This window comes from Bacillus rossius, chromosome 11 (assembly GCF_032445375.1).
Source record: "Bacillus rossius redtenbacheri isolate Brsri chromosome 11, Brsri_v3, whole genome shotgun sequence".
Taxonomy (NCBI): Eukaryota; Metazoa; Arthropoda; class Insecta; order Phasmatodea; family Bacillidae; genus Bacillus; species Bacillus rossius.
Window position 1 is genome coordinate 13,033,313 of NC_086338.1, and position 26,839 is coordinate 13,060,151.

The following is a 26,839-nucleotide window of genomic DNA, read 5'->3' on the forward strand; positions in this document are numbered from 1 at the left end:
TCTGCCCAGTGACAAATGGTGGTTGTGACCACGTACCAACCACATCACCACTACTCCCTTAAACATGGGCGATGGGGTTGCAGCAGTTGCCGCCTCCCGGGCTAGCAGAGCGCTCCCTTCCCCTCCATCCTTTCCCCCTCTCCACCTTGCCCCAGCCTTCCCCTCCGCACTTCCCCTCCTTTCCCGAGGCTTCCCGTCTTCCCTTCTCCTCCTTTCTCGAACCTTCCCCTCCGCCGCTTTTCTCTATTGTTCTCGAAAGACAGTTCGCCTGTATATAAGGCCGCGAGTTTGCTTAGGCCGGCACTGTAAGGAGAGGAGTGGCAACACTCCTCTCCTTCGAGATGACGGCTGGGTTTGCGCTGCAGGCTCAGAAAGACAATTGACAGACGAGAGGAGGAGGGGGCCTTTCCCTCTCTCACCCTCACGCCACTGTATGATGCCAAAAAGGGAGGACAAGAGCCCCTCAAAAGGCTTGTACCTCCCCCGCGCTGAGGGGCTTCGCCCCAGTGATGAAAAGCGGCGGCGGCGGCCGGCACTGTCTTCAGTCACTCTCGCTCGTAGGCAGTCCGCTGGGAGGAGGCCGCGCTACTCATGCTCATGGTTGATTAGTTATGTTAGAAGCTTCGCTCTAAATCCACTATGGATCTCTGCCTTGTAATTTCCGCGGGCATTAATGGTCTGTTTGCTCAAGTTTAACTTCTTTCTTACGAGCCCTCTGCTCTTGATAGAGTGGTCTAGATGGGTCTTGTATCTAATTTTGTTGGATGTTCCATTTATCACCGACCTTAATTTACATGAGTGTTTGTTTGATTATTTGTTTGGCGCATTGGGCTTCCTCCCTGTCGTAATATTTTTGTTTTAATGTCTTTTAGCTGGGGTTCGCGATTCCCATTTAAATTTGCCATGAAAACTTATGTTGCGTGTAAACTTAATGCATAATTTAAAGCCTTAATATTTATACTTAATTGTTTGATAACGAATTTGCTCTGCGTGAGACTTTTATATGACTTTTGTCTGCCTGCTAAGGTCTTTTAAATGTACATTAATTAAGAGAATTTTCCTTATGCGCAGTACTTAAATACGTGTTACGTCAGGCGCATATTTCATTGCGCAAATTGTTCATGATGCTCTCTTTTCAAGCATCTGTTTTATACTCATGTTTGTAAAAAACCACAACGATTAATGGGTGTTGCCTGCACATTTGTTATATCTATTTGTACCTTAATATATTATCATTTTTGTTTAATGAATAAAATATATATTTTTTTCTACTTTCATGTTTTTTCTAATATAACAACATTTTTACAACTGCTGTTGTATCATACTGGAATGGTACACCGTTGGTTCCCACTTAACTAGTTGAAGTTACATCGATCCCACTTACACCCAGCTTCAGGGTGAGTAGTAATGTTGTAAGAGGATATTTGAAGATACTGCTCATTGGCAAATGAATAAAAGGGTAAGATTGTCATACGGCAATATTAGTATGTAGCCACAAATATGTAAGCGAGATTCATGACCTTCCCATGATTATATATGATTATCCATTTAAAGCAACATTGAATTCATTGTGGTCCCCATGAAGTAGGTGAGCCCCTGTGATTTAAAGAAAATAAATTATGTAAGATAATTAATGCTATTTATATTTTTTTAACTTTCAAGATATTTATAAGATGTTAGTGGTGTTGAGGTATAAGATGATTACCTGCCTAATAAAAGAATGTAGAAAATTTCAAAAAAAAAAAAAAAAATGAAACTCATTATATCAATTTGTTTTAGAGTTGCTAGGTGGCACTTCAAGTCATCATAATGATTTTAAGATTGTGGTGGCATGGCTGGCCGCCTTCTCGTTTCGGGAGTTTGCAGGCATGAAGCCTGCTGCAGTTTCTCTCGTCGGGTCGCTGCTGGATGATGGTGGTGGCGACGGTGTGTTCACAGCCATGAGCCACGCCGGGCTGCCTTGCAGCGGCCAGTCCGCTACCTGCATAGCTGCAGCCGTGACTGTGACTGCGCCCTGCGCGGCCGGCGCCCGGGGGAGTCTTGTCGTCCACTTCTCCCCGAGACGGACACACTCCGCTGTCCGTGGGAGCGGCCGTCACTTCTGTGCCTGCTGTCGAGGAGTCCGGTACTAGTCGCTGCTCTCCACACGCCTGACCTCATGCCCTGGGGCCGAGATGCACTCCGACCCTGCTAGTGTAAGCTCCTTCCTGAGTATGCTTATTCAGTGCTTTATGCATTAAATCTTTGTTGCTTTTAATTATTGGTCATGTTCTCACTGAGTTGTAAACAACCCGCTAGGCCACATCACTACAAGATAATTCTAATTTTCGTAAGTACAGTTGTATATAAGGGCTCCAAACATCTTCGAAGTATCATTTGGCATAATGGACATTAAATTTTTATTTTAACTATCTTAAAAATTCTAAAATAAAATTTGGTGCAATTTTTTAATCTGCTGTTTTATTACAAGTTTTCGTGTAATTGGCTTTATACAATGATATTTTACATAATCATTGAATGAAAATTGCACCAACTATCTAAAACACTCATGTAACTAAATTTTTTTGAATCCAATAAATGATTTACGTAAGTTAATGGTATTTCGAAGATTATGTGTGGACCTATTGCAATGAAAGTAATATCAAACACATCTGTGTTAACACACAGTAAAATCAGAGCGACATTATCGCTGTCATAATATCAAAACTGTCAGGATGCATTACAAATATAAACATCAAAAAGCAGCCCTAGTTATACATAAATGATATTTATTGCTTACATATTCCAATAATTTATAACTGAAATGACGATGTGTTGTGAATATTTTGGCTCTTATTTTTGCAGTTCTAACTAAGAAGACACAAAAAGGTTGTGCTAGGATACGAAATAATATTAGATATGGTTTGAAGACATGGAAAATTTTTATTTTAGTCATAAACTATTCACATTTTTAAAATAACTTGTAAACTTTATACAGTTTTGAAGTACATAAATTTCGGAAATATTGAAAGTTTATGTTATATGTTAACCTGTATAATTTTTGAAGAAAATATGTTATTCAGCACTTATTGCACAGCTGATATTTACAAAAAAAAAAAAAAAGCACGAGAAATCTCTTATTGTGTGATAGCCAGTGAATGTTCCAATAGATTGTAAGTGGAGTGGCTAGTGCTCGTGTGAAGGTCAGTGAGTGTTTAACGAGACTGGGAGTGGGGAGTTAGTGCTCATGTGCCGGGCAGTCAGTCTGGTGGCTAATTCTGTAGTCACCAGCAGGCAGCGCCCTGTTTGCTTGCTCCAACAACTCGGCGCTGGGATGCTGCTGACGTGTGTTCAGGACGTACATCTCTGCAACACACGAGCCATCACTAACATTCACTCTCTATGACTTGCAGTTAGGCCATAGTTCTAGACTCACATTTTAACATACAGCACGTTGGCTAATGAAAGTACACAGATGACTGTACTCTGTGCATGTCACCAACTTTTGCTTGTAATTTACTAAACTTAACAGTCGAAATCAGTGAGTGCAAAAAAATAATGCTTACTTTTGTTCAAAAATGGTAATCCTGTTAATTTTTTAAGTTTTTTTTTTTACTTTGTGCATACACTAATATACTAGTAACAAAAAAATCTTATTGTATTATAAGCGATTCCCCACCTCTCATAGCATGAAAAATAATCTTTTATTCCATATGTCACTTCATGGGGCACTAAAATTAAGCTTTTAAGTTTTGTTAAGATTTTGGCCATTATTATGAATGAACATATCTCATTGATAGAGAATGTGAATTATGTTTGTAAAAAAACATATTATGCGCTTCATTATTATAATCGTCTAAAAATTTTTGTGTCTGTGCGTATGAAAGCAACACTCTTGCAGTCATTCATGTTGCCTCATCTTGATTACTGTTACATATGGCATGACACACTACTTTGGAAAACTACTGAAGGAAAATTTAAAAAAAAAAAAATACATTCATTTTATTTATAATCTTAAATTATTTATTTGCGCTATTACTATAATAAAAACTAGACTGACTTAAACTTTGCCAGGAACCATCGCAAATGCTCTACTAATGCATAATAAAATATTAAAGCAAATAATTTTCAATATTTATCCCGGCTATTTACGTTTTTAAGCTCGCGTCATTTCTTGGAAAACGATCAAAACCTAAATGTGAACTTTAAATACCCACACATAAAACCAGAACAACGTTAAATTTCTTTACAGTTACTGTATTTCGCCTGTGGAACAGCCCGACTAGGATGCTCGTCACCAACTGTCTGCCCAGATGTTTAAAAAGAACGTATTAAAAAACATGGCTCTCTTAATTCACAGAAATGCAACCAAGATAATATTCAATAAATGTGCGTGTGAGTGAATGAGAGACTGAATGACAGTATCATAACAATTAATATTTTTATTTTATGTTGTAATTTTTTATTTAAATGATATTACATAAGGTTAAATTTAGAACAAAACTTGAACGTGTTTTGTCAGATAATTCATCAGTTATTGCTGTAATTTGTTATTATGTGTGTGATTTCATGTTTGATTGCTAGGAAAAACTTACTATACATTGTTAAGATTACATTTCAGTGTAAGTAAAGGCGTCCACACATTAAATGTGCCAATTAAAGTCGAAAATAAATAAATATACAGTAAAATATACCAGTAAAATCTAAGGTAGTGACTGAATTGACCAAGGCCATGGCAGAAATGTTGCACGATGGACGCATACCACCACACTTTCAAATAGATCGTGGTAAGGTTTTCTGTAAATAAATTTTTAAGAATTTGCAAGGCTTATATGCAGTATGACATAATTTATTTTCTAATTTAGGTAATTTCTGATTTTTTATAGCAGAAACTTTTAAGAGAACTTTGCTTTCTCAGCTGTAACGACAGTTCACAGCTATTGTTAATTACATATGGTTTGAGATATTGCCAAATTTCCTTCTACCACGAAGATTAAGCCCAAAGATAAAACAATACAATTGCCTGCTTTGAACTGTTTTTCCCAAAATGAAGAAGAAAATACCCAGAAAGTGGGAAGCTAAATTTGGTACATTATGTGGATCTCAGAGCAGAAAGGCGTATTATAGAAAGTTTTCACCGTGAATTGGAGTTTAAAATTATATAAAATTAAATTAAATTTTGAGTTACCTATTTTAAAACACATACTTTAACACTACGGTTATGTTTGTATATTTATTTTTTGTAAAATACTGAACTCAGTCTGTAAATACTGCTTACAAACCAACTTTAACCTTATCGAGGTGATTTAACAGTAAAATTTTTATCACGAATTATTTATTTTTCGTAGCTTAATATATAGCTATGGCAATAATTTATTGTATCTCGAAAGTATGATGAATGCTGCGCTTTCTCTTCAATTCAATATTATGTAAGGTTTGTCAAATATTTAATGTAGGTTTTTAATTATAATTGTTATGACTCTAAACTACAACATAAAGTGTTAAAGAATAGTTGTACTATTATAATGTTTAATTTTTTAATAACTATGCACGATGTTAATGCTGCGATGTTCACGAAACCAACATATAAATATGAATCAGGTGGGTATGAAATCTTTTCGAGATCTCTGTGCCATCCGCCACAGATGGCAGCACCGTGGTCACACATTTCCGTTCCATGCAACTTCCGTTACATTCATGAAATTACTACTACAAAATTCCGTATACCGAGAGCTGAAATTTTACACACAAAAAAAGTTATTTTTTCTTTTGTTCGTTTATATTTCCCCACTTCGGAAGTTGTACAGCTCCACACCCCGTCACTCACTCCCTTCATTCCTTCCTGGATAAGCATTTGCTAATAACTCTATTAATTAAATGATACATCTAAACAAATATATACTGAAACCGTTATTTCTATCACGAAACAGTAAAACAATATCCACGCCAGGAAATACTTGGACGAGTAGTTTTACAAGCAAGGCTACAGGTGACATGTTTGATGTTTTTACCGTTAGTTCCCTCTCTCCTGGTATCCTGGCTACAAACCCATAGCACGGCATAGTTGTCGTAGTCGGTATCTACTACGTACAGCTTGCCGTTACCTGTAAAACACAATAACAACATTCCCACAAACTCGGATCTCATCATACGGTATGGAAGAAAAGTAATCTCTGTGAAACAATAACTTTTGTATTTTACTTCGTATGTGTATGCAAATGTATCCCCGACATCAACAACTGAAACGACACTGTTTGAATAACTGTTGAAGCACAGTTTGTCACAAACGTTAAGCAAACGTGGTATTTAAGAACGGTTAGTTATGCGTGAACCAATATGTACTAACACTGTAGAGTTATAAAGAAAATGTACAACGTGAGGATAACTAAACAACAAACATAATTTAAAAAGAACTTAAAATATTATCATACTTTGAAGTACCTAAACCTTCATGACACCATTACATTAGTTCCAAAAATATGAAGTTTTTATACGTTTTGCAAAATAAATTAAAAATTAAGTCATTATACATATGTGTATATATAGATGTGAATTCTGCCACAGGCTTCAAGCTGTGGTGCGTGGTGAGGGTCGACGAAAGACCACCATCTTGTATTGAGAAGTAATCATGGCCAATAATTCTTAAAAAAATACTTCCATATTCGTGGGAAATTTCCAGTTTCTTCCTCAAAAAATCCAAATGGGCCAATTTTCCTCAGAGAGAGTCAATATTCCTCAAAGAGTGGCATTAATTCTCAGAGGGGTTCATATTCCTCATAGTGGGTTCTGTATCCTCAAAAGGCACCTTGATCCAAGGGTAAAATCTTTAGATCTCCAATAATTATCTTAAAAATAAATAATAATGGATGTTTTAAAATTTAATAACATAAATAAAAAGTATGTAGATTGCAGTGTGCTGAGGCGCACTGCTTCCGTCACATCTTATTAATTACGTGATGTTTTTTTTTGTTTTCTTTCACTTATGAGTGCGCCGTCCCTTGAGCGGAGTATTACCCCTCCTTTTCTCCCTCCAGTGTTGACGTCAACGTGTCCCCTCTCTAGGCGCTTGTGGTGCGCGGAATGATTTTGCTTGTCGCTTGTAACTATGCATGTGTGTGTTCTTACGCCGGACTAATTTCCTTAGAGTATAAAGGGGCTGGGCGCGCTCGCCTCGTTCTTAGATAGTACATAGTTCTAGTGCGAATAGTTTGTCGCGGGTGGTGCGTCCGGTCACCGGTCATGGGTGGGTGAGTGTTGGTGTGTAGTGGCTTGAATTCCCCTTCGTTTACGTTTGGCTGCCACATTCAAAATTCTAAATTTTTCTTTTATACTATTTTCATTTATACTAGTTCTTGTCCTCGGCGCCGCCCATGGCCGGGAATCCGGCCCGCTCCCGTCTTAGGAGGATATGTACATTTTGCACTATCGGGTTTTCTTCTGTTGCGTCTCTCGTATACTTAACGTAGAACGTATCTCGTTTCCTTATATTGTCTGCTTAAGCTCACTATGAAAATGTGCGCGATGCGCCCAACCCCTGCAGAAACACTGTTCCAATATATACGTTGTTAGAAGTAATTAAAGACACGTTTCTGTGACACTAGTAATATTTACGTATGTAATATTAAAGTCTGTAACCACTGTTGTATAACCGAACTAAATTATACGCCCCACACGCGCGTGTACGAACTTGGGAGTAGAATTAAGTATTCAATGTTAACCTTAAGTTAGTACTGTTTGACCTATGAGACTTCTCGCCCGTGTAGCGAACACATATTGTAAGAGACACGGTTTGACGACTACGGTCACGCTCTACTCAATATTATACTGTTTAGCTTAACGTGTTGTAAACTTTTGTATTCATCGAATACTTATGTATATCTTAATTTTATATACCTCCCTTGTGATGAGTTGGGATCTATTAAAAGATACTTGAAATCTTTCTTGTATATGAGTAGACTAGTGGTCATCCCTTAATGCAAAGTTACCCTTACACCAAGATATACTCTATTTATGCTGATTGATAGCCGTATGCTCCTCCCCGGCAGGTTGGAAAATATCACGACTATATGGGAGGGGTCTGGGATACTTGCTTTAGTAAACGTACATCGTGGTATGTTTCAACCTGCGCCACCCTGCTTACTTGGTGAGCAGCAACGTAACATCAGCTTAACAGGTGACCACTAGATAGGCAGTGTAATGGCCAGTTCCTCAGCCGCCCCCGCCGTCGGGTGGGTTTACACTTTGCGTAGAGAAGATTTGTTGGATTACTTGGGTGATCACGGGCTGGAAGTTGGGGAATCCGAGACCGTACGCGAGTTGCGCGTACGTGTAATTGCTCACGTGCGGGAAACCGCAGCCGCCGCGCTACACCCTCCTGTCGGCGTAGCACTTGAACCCAGAGCCGCGCCCGTATTTAGTCAAAAGATATTCCTGTCTGCGCTTAAGACCCTGCCGCGCTTAGAGGGAAATGTCCCGGACGCGGTTCTAATGCAATTAGCGGAAGCTAGCAGGATATGTAACCTGAAGCTGGTGAGCGAGGCCGATTTTCTCAAAGCCTATTTGAGTAAGTGTAGCGACGCGTACGTTTCGCTTCTCAGTGAAGCTATCACCGCCGGCTCTTCCTTTGACGTCTTTAAGGCAAATGTTTTAAAATTGGTTTGCCCGCCCTGAGTACTGGAAACGTGTAAACGCAAATTCGTTTACCGTTTTCAGCGGCCCCACGAGTCACTTTCAGACTTTATAAACTCTGTTAGTCTTTTCGCAGAAGCGCTAGATCTCGGACTCCCGGAGGAAAGTTTAGTGGAAATCATTTTGGGGAATGTATCTTCGTCTACTCTGCAACATGGTTCGATGCTCTCAGTCCCCACCACCATGTTGGAGCTGCGCGCTTGGAGCGTAGAAATTCAAAACAGACTTGTAGCGCATGAATGTTATGCGAAAGAATTTCCCAGTGCGCCCGGGTTGAGTAGGCGCGCCGTGGTTCCGTCTGGGGACCATGCATCCGCAGGACAAGTTTTTCGCGCGAGAGACCTGAATCCGCGAAGCCCCAGTGTAACTCGCGCAACTCACGCGGCGAGTGTAAGTGCACCCGTCACGCAGCGCATGGCCGCTTCTGCTCCACCTATGGAATCTAATGGGCCGGCGCCCCGCAGCGGTCGTTATCGGTGCGGTAATTGCACGAGATACGGACACCTCATGTCTGATTGCACTGAACCCGTTCGTGACGTCAGCCAGCGTCTTTGTTTCCGCTGCCGCAGCCCCGGCCACTTTCGTGACCAATGTCCGGGAAACGCCGGAGGACCGCGCGTGTAGGGATGCGTTGCGGCCCCAGTGCTGACGGTAACTTCTCGGTGCAAAATTCCCTGCTCTTCGCTAATGTGTTCCTTTTTGGATTTTCTATTTTGGCGCTCGTAGACTCGGGGGCTACTCACTCTTTAGTCAGTGATAAGTTCGTTGAACAACTCCGACAACGCGTCCATTCGAGGCATTTTTCTATTAGCGAACACGCTCGCACAAGTATTTGCTTGGCTGATAACAAATTGCTTCATGCTACGTCTCTTCTACATCTGCATCTTAAAATAGACAGGTTTTCATGGCGGCATTCTTTTTTGATTGTGCCTAACGTTTCCCTTCCAATGATTTTGGGATTGGATTTTTTAGGGAGAACGCGAGCCAGGGTGGATGTTGCCAACCGTAAAATCAATTTTGGTTTTGAACCCCTTTTCGACGTGCCCTTGTGCTCGAAAACCCTTTCGCGTAATTATGTGCTTCAAAGCGATCAAGTTACGCCTGATATCGCGGAGGATAAGATTCTGCAGGATCTCCGTATGGAGTTCCCGGATGTCCTTACGAAAAGAATTGGAAAATGTGACTTGCAGCCGTACAAGTTCTATTTGAAAGACCTGGAACCCGTTAAGTCTAAATTTTTTAAGCCTAACCCCATATTGATGACTAAAATGAGAGAAATTCTTGACAAACTTTTGAAAGCCGACGTCATAGCTCCTTCAACTTCCAACTACAGCACCCCTACCTTTTTAAAGGTTAAGAAAAACGGCGTAGACTACCGCATTGTTCATAATTTTATTCCCTTAAATAGGAAAATAATTAACGATAATTTTGGTTTGCCCACCGTAGAAATGGCCCTACAACAATTGGGAAAGAGCAAAATTTTTTCCGTTATCGACCTCAACAATAGCTTCCACCAGTGCCTCATAGACCCTTCTTGCAGACCCTACACGGCTTTTTCTACCCCTTGGGGCTAGTACGAATATAAAAGAATACCCATGGGAGTAAAGTTTGGTAGTCAGGCTCTTAGCCGGGTCCTCGACCACATTCTGCGAGACGTTAAAATGGTTTTTGCCTTCAACTATATCGATGACATCATCATCTATAGCAATTCCTTTGGTGAACATATGCAGCATTTGCGCGAGGTTTTTTTGCGATTGCGCGGTGCAGGCCTCACCGTCAATCCCGAAAAAATTTCGCTGGCGCAAAAGTCCGTCAGGTTCTTGGGGTATGTGATTGCCGAGGGTACGTTGTTGATGGATCCGGACAAGGTATCCCCGGTAGTAAACTTCCCTCGCCCCCGGAACTTGAAGGGCCTGCAGTGTTTTTTGGGATTATTGGGGTACTATTCGCGCTTTATACCCAATTTTGCGCGACTGTGCGCGCCCCTGAATTCGCTTCGGAAGAAACACGTCCCCTTCACATGGTCAGAGGATTGTGATACTGCTTTCAATAAATTAAAGGCAGTCATAGCGAGTCCCCCAGTCCTCATTCTACCCGATTTTGATAAAAGATTTTCTCTACATGTGGACGCTTCTTCTCTAGCTTTGGGCGCGGTGCTTAGTCACGAAATCGCCGGTTCCTTCAGACCCATTGCCTACGCCAGCCGAACTTTGTCAGATGGGGAGAAACGGCTCGGTACATACGAGAAGGAGGCCCTTGGGTGCCTCTTCGGCGTAGAGAAGTTTCACTCCTACCTCGAAGGGTCCGAATTCGACCTGTATACGGACAACCAGGCCCTTAGTTGGTTGTTTAACCACCCCAACCAACTGGGTAAGTTGGGCCGGTGGATTCTCCGCCTATCCCGATTCGATTTCGTTATCCGACACGTAAAAGGAACTGAAAACGTAGTCGCTGACTCGTTATCACGGATGTTCAATCCGGAAGAATTTTCTGTTAATACCCACCTTTCGGAGGCCGATAAGCTCACTAGCCCACTTGTCGAGGCTCACGTGAATACAAGTAGAATCTTTCCGGAATCCTACGTTAATGTTAAAGAGCAACAGTCTACAGATCCTTTTTGTAGTGACATTCGTCGCCAAATTAGTGCCGGCGCCGACGTACCCTATGTTTTTGAAAACGGTGTCGTCTTTTACACAGGGAAGTCGGGACGAGCGCGTAAAATGTTAGTACCTGTTTCACTACGCCCCCTGATCCTTAAATACTTTCACGGTTCTTTTCTGGGCAGTCACTTCGGCATCTCGAAAACGTTTCAAAAAATTTCAGCTCATTTTGCCTGGCCCAATATACGCGGCGACGTACGTCAATACGTGCGCGCGTGCCATGATTGTCAGGTTTCCAAGCCCCCCTCTTGTGGGAAAATAGGGATGTATGCCGCTGACCCTCCCGTGGCCCCCTGGCACACCGTGCACGTCGATATATTCGGGCCGTTAACCCGGTCTACGCTGGGGAACAATTGCCTATTAGTTCTAGTTGATATTTTTTCAAAATTCATTATCCTACTACCTCTACGGAATTTCAAAGCAGCTACGATAACTCGCGCTCTTCGGACGCGAGTCTGGCAGATACTGGGAGCCCCCGCTATCATCGTGTCGGACAACGCTTCTTATTTCCGCTCAGCGGAATGGCAAGCCATGTGCATGGAGTAGGCCATGAAGCCTGTTCACTCCAGCGCTTACTTCCCCCAGGGGAATATGTCCGAAAGGGTGAATAAAGTCCTAAAAAGCGTGTTCACAGCTTATTACAGAGAAGATCAGACTCTATGGGACCGAGACATCGAATTTATTTCGATAGGCCTCAATAGTGCTGTTCATTCCGCCACTGGGTTCCCCCCCTCTGTCCCGTTTTTGGGCCGCAGTTTCGCTCACCCTCTCCTTAATATCTGGGGACTCCCTCCCGTAGATGAGGCTTGGGACCCTTCAGCACTCGAAGCTATCGTAGATTCCGTGGCAATTAATTTGCAAAGGGCCAGGGAACGGGTTTCCGATGCGTACAATACTGGCAGACATCCGAGCGATTTTCAAGTAGGCGACCTTGTTTTGGTACGCAATTTTGCGCTCCCCTCAAAGATTGGGAAGCTGGGCTCTAAGTTTATCCCCCCCTTCGTCGGCCCGTATAGGATCTCTAGGTTTCTGGGGGCCAACACGGTGCTCTTGGCTAAACCCATCACACGAGGGCGTCTGAGGAAAAGCTACGTTAGCCATTTAAAAGCGTATCATGCTTAACAATAAATCGTCTATAGTATAGTACACGCGCGTGTTCCAAAATTTTTGTTTTTTGTAATCTTGTAATTTTGTAATCTATTACGTACGCTTGGTTTTGTGGTTGGCGTGTGGGGTTATAATCCTTTTTCAATGTATACTTGTTGGTGGCTTATGTGCGTTAGAGTTGTGAAACAACTTTGGTGTATCTTCTGTATCTTTTTAGAGTTTAGTATTTATATTTATGGATATGGCAGTAAAATATTGTTGATTTCTCTTAAAGATTGTGTATTAGTGTTCCGCTTATGCGCCAGAACAGTGAAGTTCTCTTTCCCCCCTTCCGATACTCCGACTCAATTCGCGTGTGCTTCGCTTCGTCTCCCCCCCCCCCCCCCCAGCCTGCGCTTCGACTTGTCATCGCCGATCACCTTAGCCGACGTGCTACGGGAGGGCTGGGCCCGCCCCCCCCCCCTCGTACGTCACCGCCTGAGATCTACGCTTCGCCGCTATCCCCCCCCCTTCCCCTTGCCGCAGTCTTCGCAGTACCGTGCCCGCCATCGCCGCCGCTTACTACTGGTGGTCCCGGATGCTGGAACTTCGGACGCTTGAAGACGCGCCTTTGGGGTGAGTCAGTTGCTACTCCCCCGCACGTACTCCTCACATTGCATCTCTCGTCAACGGCGTGAGGCGTGGCGAGTATATTGATAACTCTGATACCCGACTCAACAACTACATGCTCCGAGTCGTTGACTGCGCTAACACTGGGAGCCACGGCATTGTTCGGAACGCAATCGTGTCGAAGGATGGAGCACAGTGCGCTAGTTTGCCGCCTGCGCCCTTAAACAAGATGCGGGCACGGGAAGTCTTCTTCAAGATCATCGTACCCCCCCCCCCCCCCCCCCCGTTTGGCCGCCTGCATGTCTGCGATTGCCGAAGTCTACACCTTCCAGCACTTGTTTCGTCAGGGGTGTGTTCTCAATTAAGCGAGGGTGGTTGCAGTGTGCTGAGGCGCACTGCTTCCGTCACATCTTATTAATTACGTGATGTTTTTTTTGTTTTCTTTCACTTATGAGTGCGCCGTCCCTTGAGCGGAGTATTACCCCTCCTTTTCTCCCTCCAGTGTTGACGTCAACGTGTCCCCTCTCTAGGCGCTTGTGGTGCGCTGAAGGATTTTGCTTGTCGCTTGTAACTATGCATGAGTGTGTTCTTACGCCGGACTAATTTCCTTAGAGTATAAAGGGGCTGGGCGCGCTCGCCTCGTTCTTAGATAGTACATAGTTCTAGTGCGAATAGTTTGTCGCGGGTGGTGCGTCCGGTCACCGGTCATGGGTGGGTGAGTGTTGGTGTGTAGTGGCTTGAATTCCCCTTCGTTTACGTTTGGCTGCCACATTCAAAATTCTAAATTTTTCTTTTATACTATTTTCATTTATACTAGTTCTTGTCCTCGGCGCCGCCCATGGCCGGGAATCCGGCCCGCTCCCGTCTTAGGAGGATATGTACATTTTGCACTATCGGGTTTTCTTCTGTTGCGTCTCTCGTATACTTAACGTAGAACGTATCTCGTTTCCTTATATTGTCTGCTTAAGCTCACTATGAAAATGTGCGCGATGCGCCCAACCCCTGCAGAAACACTGTTCCAATATATACGTTGTTAGAAGTAATTAAAGACACGTTTCTGTGACACTAGTAATATTTACGTATGTAATATTAAAGTCTGTAACCACTGTTGTATAACCGAACTAAATTATACGCCCCACACGCGCGTGTACGAACTTGGGAGTAGAATTAAGTATTCAATGTTAACCTTAAGTTAGTACTGTTTGACCTATGAGACTTCTCGCCCGTGTAGCGAACACATATTGTAAGAGACACGGTTTGACGACTACGGTCACGCTCTACTCAATATTATACTGTTTAGCTTAACGTGTTGTAAACTTTTGTATTCATCGAATACTTATGTATATCTTAATTTTATATACCTCCCTTGTGATGAGTTGGGATCTATTAAAAGATACTTGAAATCTTTCTTGTATATGAGTAGACTAGTGGTCATCCCTTAATGCAAAGTTACCCTTACACCAAGATATACTCTATTTATGCTGATTGATAGCCGTATGCTCCTCCCCGGCAGGTTGGAAAATATCACGACTATATGGGAGGGGTCTGGGATACTTGCTTTAGTAAACGTACATCGTGGTATGTTTCAAGGTACACTATTAAATAAAAGGTACTTGGTTCTATTCCCGCCAAGTCCATTTAAAGGCCACATGTCCTTTCTCATTGATATTCTCAATCAGACTGACACCCACTACTATTACCAATGCATAAATTATTTGTGTCAGTGTGATGTCATGGCAACCATCTTGGATCCACCATCTTGGTTTTCAATGTCTGATAGAGTGAGCTACCGCCATATTGGTTTATTATTTACCCATTTGAAATCAGAAGGGTCAATCATCACAACGTAAGGAGCACTACCTTGTTGTCCTTATTGGCCACCATATTGAAAATCTGTAATTATCAAACAAAATAATGGGATGAAATACTAAAAAATCATTAAAAAATTACGTATTTATATATTGAATATTTTGGTCTTTTCTCCTTCGTTTTATCCTTGCTGAATTACTGTTATTTCTCAACCTGGGGAGTTTTTGTGACTCTTTTGAGAGAAGGTGCCTACCATTTAAGGTATCGGAACTGTTTCCAACATTGGTATCAGAGGAAGAATTAAACATTATCACTGAAAGGGTGCATGGGTACGAATATATAGTCTCTCCATTCCAAGGCAACTTACTACATCCTAGTAGTACCAAGGGTGTTTACCAAAGTGAGCTCTACTGGGAAGTCTTCGTCTTTCGATATCCTCAGATGTTCGAAAGAGGTATCTGGTGAGAAGGTAAAGCCCTCTCTGCAGGCAATAGTAGAAAGCGTAAACATTACCTGGGGGTCAGTACTGCTAGACCCTAAGGTTATGTTATGTAAAAATAATATTTTAGTGGCAACAATTTTATATCAACATTTTTATCCTGATTAAATAGATGATATATATTAAGTTAATAACATCACTACAAAAATTATTTGTTCGGCACCTAAAAAATAAGATGTAAGGATTATTTCAAACAACACAACTAGAACTGAAGGAAAACGTTTTGAACTTAAAAACATGGTTCTTTTGTTTGTAATGTGGTGCCCAGTTGTACACACTGTGCCGTCAATTAGTATTTTTGGCACAATTCTAAATTTGAATTTTTGAAAAATAATGTCGCCAGTCATTTTTTGCTGCAAGAACTTAAAATTTTTCCACCTCCTGTACACTCCCGTTTAATCTTTGTCAGGCAAGTCCCACCAATCTTTCCCAACATTAAATCGAATTGGGCCAACCATCTAATGACCCAGTAAGTGCTATCATCTTATCTCCGCCGTGGTGCACGTCCGTCGCCTGTGATTCTCCTCCGAGCCATGACAAGAAGTGCTATGTCATGTAAGCTATTAGAGCAGCTAGGTTCTGAGAGCCAGCCTTACGCGAGCGATTTTAGGCACACCCGCAGCTCGTCTTAAACACCTCCCCGGCACGACCCGGGCCGCTGCCGAGAGAATTTCCCACCAGCAGCTGCACATTTCACATCCCCCCCACAGTCTTTCCAGGGAACCAGTCCCAGTTCAATGGCCGGCCTTCAACCCCGGTCCAATCCCAAGGACACCTATCAGTCTCCGAATGTATCGCATTTGCCCTCTCGTGGCAGAGTTGTAAGTTATTTGCCCCGGGTGTTTGAACGCCCGCTAAACGCCTGCCCCCTGGCGCCTCACGCAACAAACTGTGCCCCGTAGTTCATTTCCAAGCCACCAGAGTGCTGCAATAGTCCTCTCCATAAGCCCAATGCATTAGCAGTCACCTCGTGTGAGCCAATGTCTAACTCTCCTTGTTTCAGACACCGCTCAGTAGGTCGCGCTGACATCGGCCAGTACCACCAACTTCGAGATATCAAAGTCAGTATTTCTCGAACACCCCCTCGGAAATCTTCGGAACCTTTCGGTCCGGAAATCGAAGTCTCCCCCGTTTCTTTTGAATGACTTCGTCTTTTAATTACGAGTCGCTGCCGCCCCAAAGTTACTTCGCGCCGCGAGAGCAGACGGACCACGCCGCATCGTCGGCGAGCCGTACATCAAGACTTCACTTCGTTCGTTGTTCAAAAAATGTAATCAGCTAGGCAATGGATGTGGTCCCTACAACTATTAGTTGTTAGTAATTAGTCAGTCAGCATTCCTCGTAGAAGTATTCATGCTTCGTCAATAATACTTCATAATATTTTCTATCTTTTTAAATCATGGAAACATCCGCGACAACCGCGTGTTCGCGAGCTCCGCACCCTGGCAAGCGCTAGAAGCCATCTCCCTGTATGGTGAGTTTTTGACAAACTTTATTCCCCGACCATCGTCGTTTTTAGTGGACATTTTCTGCCTTTATTTTTCTAACTGTCTGTGAATCAGTTCTGAACATGTTTGTTTCGGACCTGTTCACAGACAGGGTCCAAGGGCTGGATGCGGACCTAGCAACACCACCCTCGAATCCTTCCTCCAGCAATCAGGACGACTAAGGCGCCCTGACGCCTCGTTAGCAGCTCAACTTCGGCCAGCGAACGTCAACACTCCGGTTCTTCAGCTTTTTTTAATATCTTCAGAATAACAGTTAGTTCAGGATGTTGAAAAGATCGGAACACCGCAGAAATTTTTCTTTCGGGACTTTATCGCTCTAAGCGCTCACACTGGGATTGTAAAACTTAACCTGTTTATCGTTTCTGATTCTATTTTAATTATGTCCAGTGAAACTTAATGGTATTTTTCTAATTAGGGCCGGCCCAATTTTTAAAATTATGTAATTGTAATATATTTTAACATAATTGTCAATCAATTTATCAAATGTAATAATGTAATTAAGTGTTAAATAAACATAGAGGTACTTATATCTAGACGAAATCATCTGAGACATTATTTAGCCTTTTGACACTAAAAGATCCACTGGTTACACAAGTCATCACGAGAGAGTGAAGTGTGCCAGTGCAGTCACGTGGTTCTCAGCGACTTACGAGTCCCGTGTTCTCCCTCGCTGTGGACGTCGTACTTGCCGTCCGTGGAGCCCGCCACAGCTTTGTGCATGTGCAGTCTGACGGACGTATAAACTGGCGATCTGTAGCAAACAAAATTTATTTTAGACAGTTCGCACACACAGTGACCAAGGCCTTAAACTGAACCACCACTTTCACACGTAGGAGCGAGGCTCCAATGCACCTGGGATAAGCAGGTAGAACTGTTGATAATAATAATAAAAAAGTGCTTGAAAGAAAGAAAATTAAATTAATTGTCAATTCTAAGAGAGATTTTGAGAATATTGTGCCGGAAATTAGGAATTTCGACACGTTTTGTTTTTAATTTTATTATAACTTTATATTATTTTTGGAAATTTTATTTGCTCTATAATTTGGTTACTAAAAGGCGATTTACACTTTGTTAGGCTGGTGTACTCCCCTAAGTTAAACTTTGTGCCAGTAGACAGAAGCACCTTTCCCAGAGACCTATAGGATCTTTTGCAGATCTAAGACTTTGTTTGCTGCCAGTTTGAAATTTCCCTCGCTTACAGGCACGTCCCAGGCCTGTAACGTTACTTCACTTCATGACTAAAACTGCATACAGCAGCTCTGGACGAGCTGTTACCATTTCTCAGAGGCGAGCTGACCATAGCCTTTACCGTCACGAATACGTATTAGGTTCTATCCTCGAAAAGCACGTCATGGACGCTCATTCTCAGCGTCGTTGCACTTTTTGTCCACCCCCCTTCCCTCTCGGTTCTAAGAATTCGCCTAAGACCAATGACCGGTCATAAACCCCAGCAGACAGCGACCGTCTCCAAGGACGCCTCGCATAAAAAATGTGTGTGCAAAGATGGACCACCCCACGACATCTCGCTGCAGAAACAGTAACTTATTATCTTGGCCGCCAGAGTGTAGCACTAGACTGCGCCCTTTAACCCTTGGTTTAAGCAGACGCCTTGGGCAGGTCGATTCTTTTTTTATTTCAGACACCCCTCAACAGGTAGCGCTAAAGTCGGCCAGTGATACCAACTTCGGGACATCAGTCAGAGTTTTTTTATGATGCCCACTCGGGGAACTTCTAAACCTTTCGGTCCGGACGTCCCAGTCCCCCCCCCCCCACCTCACTTTTGATAGAACAGTTACTTTTAATTACGAGACGCGGTTCTTCACGTGACACTTCACGTCGCGACTGCAGACGGACCATTTTGCGATTATCGGCGAGTCGACGAGACACTGCAAGACTTCCATCTAGCCGCAACCGACTATGTAGTCGCCTAAATAAGGGACACTAATTATCCTTCACCTGCTTTCAGAGAGGCCAGCCTATGAGAAGGCACATTGCGTCTCGCTTAGCATTATGGCTTCATGCCACAGCGGAGATGTAAAATTCTCATCAGTGGCGTACAGGAACGAAAACAGATGCATGTGGCACTCACGAGATGTTGTATATGGCGACGAGTGACGTGAGATGTCCATCTTCGGCGCGACTGTACACGCTGTGCACACACTTGGCTCCATTCCTGCTCGACCCGGCTATGTTCGGCTGCTTCACGGTGTACCACATTCCCAGCAGCTGCAGCACACCAAGTCCTCTCTCACTACCGCACACCCTCACTACCTCACTACCTCATTACCTTACTACCCCCTACCTCACTAACCTCATACCTCTACAGACCGTCCAAGTGTTCGCCACTTCCTTACCTGTATGACCACGGTTTGGTAGTTGTAATGTGGTTGGTATTAAAACTAAGTAGGATAAAATTACGAAATTTAATATGTTGTATGTATTAGTTTTCCAATTAACTTCAGATTTTAATTAAATATGAATGAACTTAACTTCATCACAGCGGCCATCTTGGATGGACTTGAACTTGAACTTCAAAGACTGGTCAAAATTGGTCCAATTTTGTAAAAAATTGTCCTTAAATCGCCAATATGTTCACTTTTTTGAAGAAAAAAAAATCAACCAAAAAATTCAGAAAAAAATATCATGAATTCAAAAAACTCCCTTTTCAGTGAAAACATATCCTTTTTAATGGAAAATTTCCTGTTTTATTCCCCATTTAATGTCAGAGGCTTGAAGATTCTTAAATACTAGTTTAGAAATCCTAAAAACAAGCTGCTCTAAGCCACAGGGGTAATTTACCTTGATTCTGGTAGCCATTTTGGATTATGCCTTATTTTAATTATGACGTCACGTCCGCCATCTTAAAAATTCGTGATTATTCAGCAAGGAAAACAGAAAAAAATATAAAAAATATTAATTAAATACAATTTAAATTTAAAAAAAATTAATGGAGTTCTTGTTTCAAACTAGGCGAGGTCATTGTAACGATATCCAATATTAATGAAAAATAATAGCTGGATATCTCAATTTCTTTGTAAAGTTTATTCTTGTGATATTAGTAAATAAATACAATTAATAGAACTTCTCGAAAGTTTAAAGTATTTTATACATTTATTTTTTCATCTCATTAGAATTTTATAATAAGATATTTTTTAGGATCTATAAGAGTGCATTAAGACAAGCACTAATTGTTTTAGCAAGTTGGAAACCCAAGCCAAAATTTAATTATGTATTAATTTCATAAATAAAGATGATCTGCATTATCTTTATGGTCATATATTCAAAGGTTGATTATTATTGTATTGTTCCACGCGTGCTAGGAGGCAAGGCACCTGAGCGTGCCTTCCAGCGAGTCTGGCTAGCGGCGCCGCACGGGCGCTGACGTTACGCATGCCACGCGTGCCTGGCCGGATCACAAGGGTCTGACTGACCATCCCCCTCCACTCCCCGGGCTATTGTCACTGACACTTTAGGCGGCCTGGGAATTCTGCGAATAAACGCCACCTTTCTTGACATTTCGGACGCCGGGTCGGCCCACAATGACGCGACACGTCACAGTCGCTCTCATCCCTTTGACAAAGACACCGCGGGGATGTAAGCGACGACGCCGGCCTCTGCGGGAGATCGGCGAGTGGAGGGAGGTGCTACATCGGCGAAGAGGGTGAGAGCGCCGTGACGAGGAACGACGGGATCGAGAAAGTGCCATTGAGACTGTGTGTTAGCACAGGCGCGAGGTAAGGGGCGAACCACTGTTGAGCCTAGCTCCAGTGCGGAGTGCAAACTGTGGAACTTGACAGACATTGAGTGACTGGGAATAAACATTTTTGAGCGCAAGTGATTGGTGATCAGACATTTTTAAGTACAATTATTCATTAGTAAAGTAAATATTAGTAATTAATAAAACTGTAATAAAACTAATTGGGCTATCCCTTACGAAACCATTTCCCCCCACACTATTCGTAACAATATGATAAACACTAGCAACATAAATGTTTCAAAATATTGTACAATGCGCTGGAAACAACCGATTAAATTTTTATAACAAAATTTTATACAAAAAATGGTATACTATTAAGAATAAAGTTAATATTTTTTTCTAATTATTATTTCCTCAGTTAATAATAAAAAAATATTTTGAATTTTTTTTAAACATTTAACATAATTAAGCAAATATAATGCAAATAGACAAATTTTGCAATAATTTAATTGAAAACATAATTTTAAATGCATCAAAAAAAATAAAAAAATATTTAATTGCCCATTAAGATAAAATTTTGTTTTATATTTTTATTGATGGTTACAAAATATTATTCTAGAATGAATAATTTTTAGAACAATGGAATTTTATTTTGTTATCAAAATATTTAGAAAGATAATTCGTCTATTAATTAATTTTTAAATTCAGCAATGTCCTAAAAGTATGTAAAAAATATTTTTTTATTAAAATGTTTTGTTTAGATTGTTTCATTTTGATCACTTATTAAAATATATTGATTCAATAATGTATGAACTAAAGTGTTGTTATTTTATAAAAGAGTATATGTATTAAAATTATAGGCATTAATAGTTTATAATTTTTTGTAAATTATTGACGATTGAAATTTTAGTTATTAATTAGAAATTCCAAATATTTTTTGTTTCACAAAAGTACATGATTTCGATTACGTAACTGAGCCCAAACATGAAATGTAGACGAGAAGTATAGCACGTGGTGTAGCTCACCCTGTCCTCGTCCAGGGAGGCCTTGGCCGCAGGGTCGCTGCAGGCAGCCCTGGCCTGTGACGTCAGCAGCAGCCCCAGCAGCAGCGGCAGCAGCATGGCGCGGAGTGAGGGCGAGCGGAGCGGCCCGCTTATGTAGTGCTGCCGGGTCGCGAGGTCGGGAGGTCGGGAGGTCACGCCGGCTCCACTGTTTACGCTCTTTCAGAATGACTCCGGATGAGCAAGCTAAGTTGTTACAATGTCTAGTTCACTCGTTTGAGGTTATTGACGTCACCCGGCTAAGGTCGACCAAACACCGTGGATTGAGATAAAAAGTTTTTTCCTTTTTTTTTCTTCTCAAACAGCAAAGTTTAAAACGTAAACATGTTTATAACTTAGGTTTTTTATTGCAATTCTTGTTGTCCAACATATGCCTTGTAATCATTTAGATGATAGTTTATGTGATAATAAACTGTACAGGCTAAGTGATGAATTCAAGTGACGGTTTTTTTTTATATTCTTGATTACTACAGTGAAAATATATCACTTCGTTGGATTACACGTGGTAGAATTACAATAATTATATTGGATTGTTAGAAGATATTTATACGTCAATACATCGTTTATTATGGTTCTCATAATGACTTCATTAGGCCCGGTGCACACGTGCGGACATTGTCCGCGCGGCGCCGCTGCGGCGCCGCAACGTTGCCGCAGAAACACATTCACACAGTACGGACAAATACCGCACAGTCTGAACGATGCCGACTAACGAGATGGATGTGTACAAACGTAAACGGGTATTCTTTATGTACCTTGTATACAAATGTTTATTGGATATAACTAAAAAGCATTGGGTGCATCCGTTCACCGACTCAAGACTCTTGAGAGGCAGATTTGTAACAAGTTTTTCAGACCTGAGATGCAATGCAGAAAAATTTCATAATTATTTCCGTATGAGTGTCCAGTCATTTGACGAATTATTGTTAGCGCATAATATTTCATCAGCATGTATCCTGACATTATGCACGTACATTAACGTTAAATATTCACTCACGTGTTTTACATCTGTAAATGTATTTAATCATACAGCCTGTTCTGAAATACTGTGCGTTTATTAAAACACTACTTTCATATTTGTATTTATATAGATTAGCTTATAGGCATTCATTAAAATAAAGTATAATGTATACTTACATATTTCGTTTTTTTTTCCTAGTCATCCTTTTCGTCAAACGATTCGCAAAATTTACGGCAGATATTGATCCACGCACTTCTTTTTTTATTACGGTCATGGTATTCTTCAACGGCTACGTTCCATATCTCTGGATAACTTTTAACTTCTGCGATGAAGAGTTCAACATCGAATATCTCTTCAAATTCACGTGATGCTGCCATCTCACTTTGCGGCAATCGACCGCACGTGTGCACTGCTCGATTGACACCAATGTACTAAGGAACGTAGTAGGACGTGCGGCGCCGCAGCGTTCCTGTGGGATCAACGGACAAAAATGTAAGCACAGTGGACGTGCAATGGACGTGCGGTGCCGCTGCGGCGCCGCAGCTGTGTGTGCATTACTTCTTATCAGTCAAGCCTTCCGAGAACGCGTCTCCGGCGACGCAGCGGCACCGCACGGACAATGTCCGCACGTGTGCACCGGGCCTTAGCGCCAGTGCTGTTGTAGTTACGAGGCTTTCTTCCCAGTGCTCAGCCCAGAAATGTAAGCAGCGAAACCTTAGACTTGAGTCACAGAGAATCCGAGTTCAAGGTCTGACACGGCCATACTCGTATCGTTTAATTACTGCAGGCCAGTATCCCTGGTGTGTGCCGCCGTGTCCTAGTTACCTCACAGTACACAATAAGTTGCATCTAAATAAATTTAAAAAAAAAAATTGAGTGTTAGTACTCACTGTTGATGTGTAACTATCTAATCTCGGTAACGAGCAAATTCGCGTGGTCTCAAGTTGCAGATAAACCTTTAAAACGAACCTCGATCACGAAATTTAACTAGTATTCTTAACAATAATGCCGAGAGTTATAAATATACGAAAAATATTCATTCTTGTGGAAAACGCTAACATTTTTTTTTTTCCTTTTTTGAAACTTAGGTAAAATTCTGTTTAATAAGATGGTACTATTTATTTCTCAGGGCTACCAAAACAACAGGAGTACCAAATGCGTATTATGTAAATGGCTCAATACTAAACATGTGACATTTACCTACCCCTAGACCGAAATTATCATCGCCTACTCGTTGAGGGTGAAATTTTTGTATGCGCCAGAAATGAAGTGAAATGAGCGCAGTACAAAACGGAAATTTAAATGCAGAAACTGCTGTAGTCAAGATGGCGGATCCACGTGTGCCAACATGCACACGGGCATTTTTCGCGGACACCGGGGGATGTACTAAGCGTCCTGGTGTGCCGATGTAAACTTTATGGTAGTAAAACTATCCTGGAATACATTATGTAGTCTTATATAGTCATAGCAAGATATAATCTATACTATAAAAAATTTCTATAATTTATTATCCAGGAAATTTATGTTGGAATAAACATAGCGTCAAAACTATTTGAAATTTGTAGGTTTCTTAAAGCATTACAAAAGCGGAGATATATTGTAATTTTTTTATATCTATTATAAACAAAATAAACTTGAAATATTTTAAAACACGTTTTACGAACACTAAATGAAATTATGTATATTTGTTTTGGCGAAAATCAGTATGTACATACTTCCTACAAATAAACCTTTGACTTATTGAGCTGATTTAACATTTAAAATTTAACACACAAGATTTTATCATTATATTTTTTTATTGAACATGGCGTCTAACATATGTATGTTAACTATTGTTGTGCGTGTATAGCAGATTGGTTTTGCAACTTCATATCCTTTGCCTTAGCGTGTCTCGTCGACTCAGTGGAGCTCGCGGAGGCCTGCGAACTAACGGCGCTAGTAGTATGTCTCCCCTTCATTAGCATTGGATTAAATGGGAGTTTCATATAAAAGTAGGCATATTAAAAAATACTTTTTCGTTTTAAAAGTCGGGTAAAATTTAGAGATAGTTTTTAAAAATTATTTCTAAGCATTGTAGGGTTTGGATACAGAGCAATAACGTTTAACTTTGCCGCAATCGTTAATTAATGTTTTAATATAACAAATAAACTATTAAACCGATATATTTCTGTGTTTGTTAAGTCAGCAGCTTTGTGTAGTGGTAATATGCGGAGGCTGAAATTTGCGTGTTCCGGTTCGGTAACCGCTGTGATCCTTTTTTTAAAATTACATTTTCATTTTAGTATTCATCGCAAAAATAAACTATTAATTACAGAAATTAAATATGTTGAAACAGTTAAATTACAAAATCAGGTTTGATTTGGAATAATATAAACATTTACAAAAAATCTAGGAAGTAATTATCTACTCTGCTTTTTATTTATCAGAAGAAACATTACATTATTCCATTTTCCAATAAAATAATGCGTTTTTAACAGAAATTAAATATATTCAAACAGGAAAATGGAAAAATGTATTGTTTCTTCTGTGCCTGTAGAACAAACACTTGCTGGTAAGGTTTTTGTGTGTGAGGGAGAGAGAAGAGAGAGAGAATGGTAGGTGAGATAGAGGGGGGAGAAAGATTGCGAGAATGAGTAAAAGGTGAATGATGAATAGGGCGAGAAGTTTGAGTGAGAGATTGAGAGAATGAGAGTTTTAAAACATGTTCCAACCTGCCTGTCTGTCCACCTTCTCCTTCCCCTCCCGTACCTTTTAAAATCTGATGTAAAATGATGTTACAGATGTTTGATTTATGTTACAGTTTTCTCCAAGGGTTGAAGGCAACTACCAGTGCTCCACTGCCTCCCCGCCATTCGCAGTCTCCCAAAGGTTGAGCACCTGCATGGCAATGAACAAACCCATCTCCACTACGAACTTAAGTCATGTGCCTCATCAACATGATGTGTGTGCCACAAATACATATACCATCGAATTACAAAAAATGAACACAGTCTTACAACAAATGTAATCTTACAATTATCACTGTATAAAATCGACGAAAGATGAATGTCATCTACAAGTACAAACCTTTCTGTGTTAAAAGATAAGTATGGTCATTTTTTATATAGCTATGAGTATTGTGTTGTCAAATGTGAATTTTGTTTACCTGCTTTATAAATAATGATCTGAACACTGTATGCAAAAATTATGAATGAATTATATAGTATGCTTCTGTGTCAAGAAATAATATTTTTTGACTCAATGTATATTCTGTGTGTTTTTATTTCAAAGTACCATTCATTTAAAAAAGGAATCTTGTTAATTAAATAATGGAGTGTTTGGGAAAAATTTTACAAGTCATTATGCACGCATCACATGCACGAAAAGGACATATCCCATCATTTTGAAAGGTTGCAGTCATTTCAAGCATTACATGTGGCATGCTCTTCCCATCATTTTGATACCCTAGTGTCATGTAACACAACTTAAAATTGTGAGTGTGGCATAGTCTGCCTGCCATTTTGAAAACTATACCCTAGCAGGGAGTAATCCAAATATCTCAAGAAGACACTAGTGATCCTGGTGGTCATTTTGAAGATTTAAGATGGTGGTGCGCTTTTCCCACCATTTCTAATATTAAATATGGTAATGATCCTGGAAGCCATTTCTTTTACTAGGTATACCCTGTCCATGGTATACACATAATTGATATAATTATTTCATACTTAAACATTTCATCTTTCCCTCCCTCCACCAACTTCCACCAGCTTCCTACCTCGTCCTCCTCTACCCCTCTTGAACAATCCTCTCCCCCTCTTGAACAATCCTCTCCCCCTCTTGAACAATCCCCTCCCCCTCATGATTAATTAATATAGGTACACACATCATTAATTTTGATCCTCTATAAAATTTCAACCACCCCTCCATTCCTATTTTTGTATACCTTAGTTACTTCGCTACTCTTAAACTGAGTCAGTGGTCGAGTGGATAGCGTCCTCGCCTCCCAAGCTCGAGATCACAGGAGTAATCATGGATTGAGTCCACAGCCACTGCACTCAGATGTTTACAAAACAAAAATATATAACCCACGACTCTGGTGCTACCTACCTTCTTTTTACTCAACTAACTGTGGTGTCATTCAAAATGGGCAACATCGAAGATGGATGACAAAAGAAACACACTTCTCAATACGACCAGCAGGAAATTAAAATAAAATTGTTTTAGTGATGTGGATAATATAGCATTGGGGGACGGGGAGTACACATGTCACATGCATCTATAA

The 26,839-nt window shown here is 41.0% G+C and overlaps 1 protein-coding gene and 1 long non-coding RNA gene across 2 annotated transcripts; one reads left to right on the top strand and one right to left on the bottom strand.

Annotated features, from left to right (window-relative positions):
* The first annotated feature begins 1,943 nt into the window (after positions 1-1,943).
* On the top strand, positions 1,944-25,728 carry LOC134536650 (uncharacterized). The gene is made up of 2 exons (XR_010075832.1): positions 1,944-2,195; positions 25,379-25,728. It is a non-coding gene; the product is annotated as an uncharacterized LOC134536650 (long non-coding RNA).
* Positions 3,083-23,124, bottom strand: LOC134536649 (lazarillo protein-like). The gene is made up of 5 exons (XM_063376457.1): positions 21,582-23,124; positions 18,949-19,085; positions 17,510-17,610; positions 5,991-6,083; positions 3,083-3,345 (listed from the first exon to the last, which is right to left on the bottom strand). The coding sequence occupies exons 1-5, from the start codon at positions 21,675-21,677 to the stop codon at positions 3,218-3,220; spliced, it is 555 nt and encodes a 184-aa protein (XP_063232527.1). The 5' UTR covers positions 21,678-23,124; the 3' UTR covers positions 3,083-3,217.
* Positions 25,729-26,839: the final 1,111 nt, after the last annotated feature.

What these genes read in the sequence shown, in the direction of transcription:
- LOC134536649 (XM_063376457.1), bottom strand. Translation starts at nt 21,677, where the DNA reads ATGCTGCTGCCGCTGCTGCTGGGGCTGCTGCTGACGTCACAGGCCAGG. An exon ending in CCTCCCTGGACGAGGACAGG is followed by an intron (nt 19,086 to 21,581) that starts GTGAGCTACACC and finishes GGTGTGCTGCAG; the next exon opens with CTGCTGGGAATGTGGTACAC. An exon ending in CAGGAGAGAGGGAACTAACG is followed by an intron (nt 3,346 to 5,990) that starts GTAAAAACATCA and finishes CGTGTGTTGCAG; the next exon opens with AGATGTACGTCCTGAACACA.